This window comes from Mus pahari, chromosome 8 (genome assembly GCF_900095145.1).
Source record: "Mus pahari chromosome 8, PAHARI_EIJ_v1.1, whole genome shotgun sequence".
Classification (NCBI taxonomy): Eukaryota; Metazoa; Chordata; class Mammalia; order Rodentia; family Muridae; genus Mus; species Mus pahari.
The window spans coordinates 43,837,251-43,844,752 of NC_034597.1; the positions used below are offsets into that span (position 1 = coordinate 43,837,251).

Genomic DNA, 7,502 nt, shown 5'->3' on the forward strand with positions numbered 1-7,502 from the left:
TTGTTTAGCTCTGTACCCCATTTTTAAATGAGGTTATTTGAATTTCTGGAGTCCAGCTTCTTGAGCTCTTTGTATATGTTGGATATTAGTCCTCTATCAGATTTAGGATTGGTAAAATTTTTTTCAGGAATTTTCAATATAAGAAAGTCTTAGGTTTTTCCTTTTAGTAATAAATGGATGATTAAGCCCAAGACCATTAACTTGAGAAAAATAAATCTCTTGTTGACAAAAACAATCCAAATAAACATAATGAATTCGTTTTCAAAGTGAAGACCTACATTTTTCTAAAAATATTAGAAGCATGTAGTTAGTACATTGCTATGTTTGCTTTGGGAATGATTCTGAAGCATTCTCTTCTTCATTTTACATCCGGGTGAAATTACTCTAATGTACAGTTAATAATTGTGAGCTTCCATGTATTTTATATATATATATATATATATATATATATATATATATATATATACACACACACAAACTTATTGTCTATGCTTAATATATAGAAAATATTGTCTATGCTTAAAAAAGGATAACATTATGCCAGTCGTGGTTTAAATTTAAGGACAAAGAAGGAGATAGCAGGATGTACCTATCCTGCCACTTTTGTCCCCATTTCCCCACAGTTTCTTCATGAAAAATGACATCTAGCAGTGTGAGCATTTGTGCACACACATGAATGAGCAGGCTTTGTACTAGACCACAAGAGCAGATACTGACAATTCAGTTGCTCCTTTCTTTGCCTGCACCCAATATTAGTTTAAAATAGCTCTCAATAGAATTATTGTTCCTCTCTCAAACTACATTATGTAAGGGTACACTAGATTGGTGTTCTCAGCACACTTACTTCTATGATTCCACTAGAACGGCCATAAGCTTTGCTTCCAGAATTCAATGTCCTCTTAGTACAATATACTAAATACTTTTACAAAATTGGCAAAGGTGTAAAAGACATTTGGTTAGGTTCATCATTAAAATGGTCTTTCTTCCTTGTCACCAGTTTGTAGTTAGTTTCTTTCTGTTGTGACACAATATCATGACCAGAAACAACTTCGGTAGAAAGATTTCTTTTAACTCACAATTCCAGGTCATAGACCATCACAGCTGGGAGTCAAAGAAGCTAGAATTTAAAATAGATGGTCTCAATACAGATGTGGATGCTTACAGTTAACCATAGGACTGAGCACAGGGACCCCAACGGAGGAGTTAGGGGAAGGACGGAAGGAGCTGAAGGGGCCTTATCTGGCATCAATGGGAGGGGAGGCCCTTGGTCCTGTGAAGGCTTGATGCTCAAGTGTAGAGGAATGCTAGGGTGGTGAGGGGGAGTGGGTAGGTGGGTGGGGGGAGCACCCTCATAGAAGCAGGGTGATGGGGGGGAGGAATAGGGTGTTTACCGAGGATAAACCGGAAAAGGGGATAACATTTGAAATGTAAATAAATAAAATATCCATTTTTTAAAAAATGACGATCCTATGATGGAAACTGGAGCTGACTATATAAATCTATATCCTTCAATAAATTTAAAAGAGAATTCATTGCTCAAAAATAGAAGCATTAAAAAAATTTAAAATAGATCGTCTCATCACTGTGGTTGTCAGGAATGCAGAAACACGAGTGTGAGGTGCTTATCACTCAGCTAGCTAGCTCCCTCTATTGCTGAAGGCCCCAGAGCAGACGATGTATTACCCACTTCCAGGTGGGGCCTTTACACACCTATTAGGTCCATGAAGAAAATCCTGCACAAACATATCCACAACCTTTGCTGGTGGTGTTGATCCACTAGGGGGCACTGCAACCTTCCCAGAAATTATTTTCTGAAGTGCCTAAAGTATTGGGGCGTTAGTTACACAGACTACAAACACAGGTTACAGACAGCAAAGTTTATTCCTGGTTGTTAACTTTGCCATTCTGTAGAACTACAAAATGGAGCCTGGAAATCCACAGTGAAGGTGATTTCTCAAGGAGAGTTAAAGAAAATACAATTGTATTCATCAATGTGAGGACTGAAATTCAATAGAAAATATCTCTACTCCATGATTGCAATTTTAAAATTGTATGATGGAAATCCCCAAGTTCACTGACCCAGAACTTACTTCAATACCAGTGACAGCCCAACTTTTCCTTATGTTCTCTCAGACTAGCAGGAACAAGAATAATTAGTCAAGAAGAGAAAAACAAAACAAAATAAAACAAAACTTAACAAGGCACAAAAACAGAAGAAGAAAATGCAGATAACACCACTGAACTTGACCAGTAATTTGTGGGCCTGTAGGGTGTAGGGAAGTGACTGGAGGAGAATGACAGAGGTAAAAAGTGAATCAGGGTGAATGTTGTGGGCATAACCTCTTTGTTTCAATAAATGAAAATTTCATTAGAACCATTGTCTTTGCAGATGGTAATCTGTTGATTTTAAGAAAGTGTATTTACTCATCAGTACACATTCAACCCCATCAAACAGGGATTTTTCAAGCCCTGTCAAATTATGAAATTTAAGAAATGGCTTACTCTTGCTATCCTTCTGAATATTTTGTGATTTATCAATACCTCAGCTCTTTCACTCACATTTACCCTCAATGTCTTTCACTTCAGCTGTGACACAAAACCAACAAACACAACCAACCCATCAACCAATCAAGTAACTGACAGACTAACCAACTAAACAACCAACCAACCAACCAACCATCCATCAATCCAACCAACCAACCAACCAACCAACCAACCAACCAACCAACCAACCAACTGATTAACCAACCTACTAATTAACCAGTTTTTAAGTTGTTGGCTATATGATCTCCTGCTTCAGGGCATGTTTTTCATTCACAGCCAGGGAGCAGTTATAGTGAAGCCTCACTGGGCTGTGGGTGTGGTTTTCCATCAAGATGAAAGAGCTCAGATTTTATTGGGGGGGGGTGGGGGAGGAAGGGAGAGAGAGAGAGAGAGAGAGAGAGAGAGAGAGAGAGAGAGAGAGAGAGAGAGAACCCTGCTAACTGTTGGAAACCAGCAGCTTGAGAGGGTCAATGGAGAGGAGCCTGGGAACTGTGCTGGGGCTGCTATTGTCGCTTTGCTGTAAGTTGTGGATCTCCACGATGGGGTTAGTGGTGCTCTAACGGGGCCAATGTGAGGGGGGGGGAAGCCAAAGTTGACCTTTCCTGGGATGTCAGATGGGGTGAAAACTCCTGAACAATTATCTTTTATAAAGTTTTTCTTTCTCTGAGCAGGGGTAAGAGGAATGCAGGTGGAACAGAATCCTCCAGCCCTGAGTCTTCATGAAGGAGCTGACTCTGGTCTGAGATGCAATTTTTCTACCACCATGAAAAGTGTCCAGTGGTTCCAACAAAATCACAGAGGCAGACTTATCACTCTGTTTTACCTGGCTCAAGGAACAAAGGAGAATGGAAGGTTAAAGTCAATATTCAATTCTAAGGAGCGCTACAGCACCCTGCACATCAAGGATGCCCAGCTGGAGGACTCAGGCACTTACTTCTGTGCTGCTGAGGCACAGTGCTTCAAGCAAGGCTAGAGCCTGGCCCCAAACTGCAGGTGGATGTGTAGTTAAGGCCCCACCACAGCGAGACTCTGCAGCAGCACTTGCACAGCTGTGGGGTTCCAAGTTTATGCTGCATCTCTATCCCTTCTGCTAACACTAAATAGTCCAGGGTTACTGGTTCCAAGTCTATGCTGTATTTCTATCATCTCTGCTAGCACTGGTCAGTCTAGGGCTGTTCTTTCACTTTACTGTACCCTTTTCATCACAGATTCCCATTTTCAGGAACAAATTCTCTTGAAGACTATTGGAACAACTGAGAAAGATGATAAAGTTCAAGGTACTGTCAGATCTGTTAGCACATTATTAACTGTTCTTAAGTTATTGTTCTGCAAAAGGCTTTAAAGAGACATGCTGTTCAACAAACAGAGAAGAGACTACACAACATTCCAGTCAAATGCAGATTCTTTGAATTTCCAGAAGAATTGAAACCTATCCTTTGCAGGTCACATACATGTAGATGGTCTCTGGGAACGCTGCAGAGTCTTAGAGTGAGTGGTGATTCATGTTGTTAGTGAATTATTATAAGATGAGAGAGTATGATAGGCCTATATGCTGCTGTAGAGCATCTTGGAGAGAGCTATTAGAATCTCTCACTTCACTGGAATGTGGTTGACCTACTGGATCATACCTGTAAAGAAAACAGACTTCCACTCCTAGTAGATAAGGCGTGGCACTATATCCTCAGCTATGGATAGGATGTTGTGCCCATTCCCCCGTGCGGGAATTTTGTGTAGCTTTTGTAGGAATTTTGAGCTTGTGTAGGTCTTACGCAAACTATTCCAATTGCTTTGAGTTCATATAAATTATTTTTCCTTGTAATTGAAGATACAATGATCAACTGAATGGATAAGAATTCTGAATTATATACAAATTATGGTTTGAATGAAAGTTGCCTCCATAGGCTCATATATTTGCATGCTTTGTCCTCAGCTGATGAGATGAACTGTTTGGGAAGCATCAGGAGGTGTGAACTCATTGGAGGAAATGTTGGCGGAGGTGTGTCCCTGGAAGTGGACTTTGCAGTTTAAAAAGTCCTCACCATGCCCAGCATCTCTTTCTCTGCCTGATGCCTACTGAGCAGGATGGAAAAGCTCTCAGATACTTCTCTAGCACCATGCCACCTGCTGCCATACTCCCACCCGTAATAATGGTGGGCAATCCCTCTAAAACTTTAGACGAGTACCAATTTAAATTCTTTTATTAGTTGGTCATGGTTGGTTATGGTATCTCTTCACAGCCATAAACAGTTACAAAGACACAAATCATAAAGTCACTTTTACCTTATCAGATATCCACAACTTACAAAATAAAGTCTGAGGAAGTATTAAATCACTACTATGTAAGTTAATGTTTACAACAAAAGAAGATTTACAGAAAACTCATTTGTTAGAGTAGTTAACTCATTTCAGAAAAACTTGTTCCTCTACATTCATCAAACCTAGATTTAATAAAGCAAGTGTCTGCAACTAATCCACTAGATGTGTCTGCCGATATCCCCACAGTGCATAACAGCTGTAAGAACTCATGTCAGCTTTGTCCTTTCTCAACTTCAGAAACTGTCAAAAATTCAGTTTAAAAGTTTTACATTTCTGAAGAGCACCAGACATCACATCTAATTATACAACTTGAGAAGGAAGTTGCTTCAAGGATAACATTTTATATGCATATATGTATATATTCCTGGATATAAACTTTTCAGTACATATATTGTTATATGTATGTGTATTTCATGAATGAACATTTGGCACTGGACAATTAGTGCTATTCTTTGTGGAGTATCACCGCTCCTGATTCAAACATTACTCACTTACCTATAGTCCTTTGTGTAAGTTTGAGGCATTGTGTACTTTTTTGTCATGTTCATCAGTGTCCATGTTTGTGTATTCATACTGGTGAGACTTCATGGATATAGCTTCTGAGTTTACTAGAAAACACATTCTCCAGATTAACTGGCTCACATGATCTTTCTACTCTTCCTTTGCACTGTTTCCTGAGCCTTAGGTGTGGGAATTTTTGTAGATGTAACCATTGGGAGAAGGCTCCACCATATATATATATATATATATATATATATATATATAAAACAGAAGGTTAGAGGAAGTTAAAGGGGAATATACCAGGATACATGTGACTTGATAAGGTAAATGGGAAAAAGAAGTTCATTGTAGGGAAGGGGGATGGAGATTAATACAGAAGAAGGGGATGATGATTGATGGGATGGAATTGAAAATTCAAAAATAAACCCTCACATTTTTGATACCTGATTTTCCATCTATCTATCTATCTATCTATCTATCTATCTATCTATCTATCTATCTATCTATCTGTCTGTCTGTCTATCTATTCATTTTTACATCCCAATTCTTGCTCCTCTCCCAGTCTTCCCCCCCCCAGAGTCTTTTCCCAACCTCCCTCCCCTTTTCCTCTGAGAGGGTGGGGGACTCTCTGGTTATACCCTGATACTGTGTGCATCCAGTCTTTTTATGACTAGGTACATCCTCTCCCACTAAGGCCAGACAAGGCAGCTCTCATGGGGAACATATTCTACAGACAGGCAAGAGCTTTAGGAACATTCCCAGCTTCAGTTTTTTGGGGGCCCACATGAAGATGGAGTGCATCTTCTACATATGTGCGTCTTCTAGCTCCAGCCAGTGTATGCTCTTTGGTCAGTGGCTCAGTCTCATAGAACCCTCAACAGTTCAGGTTAGTTGACTCTGTTGGTCTTCCTGTAGAATTCGTATTCCCTTCAGGGCCTTCAATTTTCTCCTAACTCTTCCATAGAGTCCCTGAGCTCTGTCCAATGTTTGGATGTGGGTACCTATATCTGTTTCAGTCAGCTGCTGGGTGGAGTCGCTAAGAGGACAACTTGATCCTGTTTGCAAACATAACAGAGTATCATTAATAGTGTTGGGGATTTGTGCTTACCCATGGGATAGCTTTCAAATTGGGCCAGTTATTGGTTGGCCATTCCCTCACTTTCTGCTCCATCTCTGATCCTGTATTTCTTGTAGACTAAACAAATTTTGGGTCAAAGTTTTCTGGGTGGGTTGGTGGACACTTCATTTTTGACAAAGAAGTCAAAACTATACAATGGAAGAAAGAAAGCATTTTCAATAAATGTTGCTATCACTTGATATCACTTGATATCTGCATGTAGAATAATGCAAATAGATCCATATTTATCACTGTTGACTTAAAACCTCAACCAAAGACCAAAGACCTCAACACAAACCAGATACACTAAATTTGATAGAAGAGAAAGTAGGGAATAGCCTTGAACCAATTGGCAGAGGAGACAACTTCCTGAACAGAACACCAATTGCTTAGGCACTAAGATCAACAATTAACCAATGGGACCTTATGGAATGTGAAAGCTTCTATAAGGGAAAGGATACTATCAAAAGAACAAAATAGCAGCTTATAGAATGGAATGATCTTCACCAATCCTATATCTGAAACAGAGCTAATATCAAAAATACATAGAGAACTCAAGAAACTAGACATCAACTAACCAAATGACTCAATTAAAAATTAGAGACTTCTCAACAAAGGAATCTCTAATGTCTGAAAAACAAAGAAATGTTCAATGCCCTTAGTCATCAGGGAAGTGCAAATCAAAGTAACTCTGAGATTCCATCTTACATCACTCACGATGGCCAAGATAAAAAGCACAAATGACAGCTCATGATGGTGAGGATGTGGAGTGGGGGAACACTCCTCTATTACTGGTGGAAATGCAAACTTGTGCAACTACTTTGGAAATCCATTTGCCAGTTTCCTAGAAGATTGAGGATCGTTCCCCCCTCAAGATCCAGCTGCACCACTCCTGGACACATACCCCCCCCAAAATCCTCCACCATACTACAAGGTGTTCAACTCAACTATGTTCATAGCAGTTTTAGTTATAATAACCCCAAACTGGAACAACCTAGATGTTCCTCAACCAAAGAATGGATAA

The 7,502-nt window shown here is 39.6% G+C and overlaps 1 gene segment (V, D, J or C); it reads left to right on the top strand.

Annotated features, from left to right (window-relative positions):
• The first annotated feature begins 3,014 nt into the window (after positions 1 to 3,014).
• Positions 3,015 to 3,517, top strand: LOC115064543. The segment is given in 2 exon segments: positions 3,015 to 3,063; positions 3,216 to 3,517. Coding segments are annotated over 2 exon segments (351 nt in total).
• The last annotated feature ends 3,985 nt before the right edge of the window (positions 3,518 to 7,502 follow it).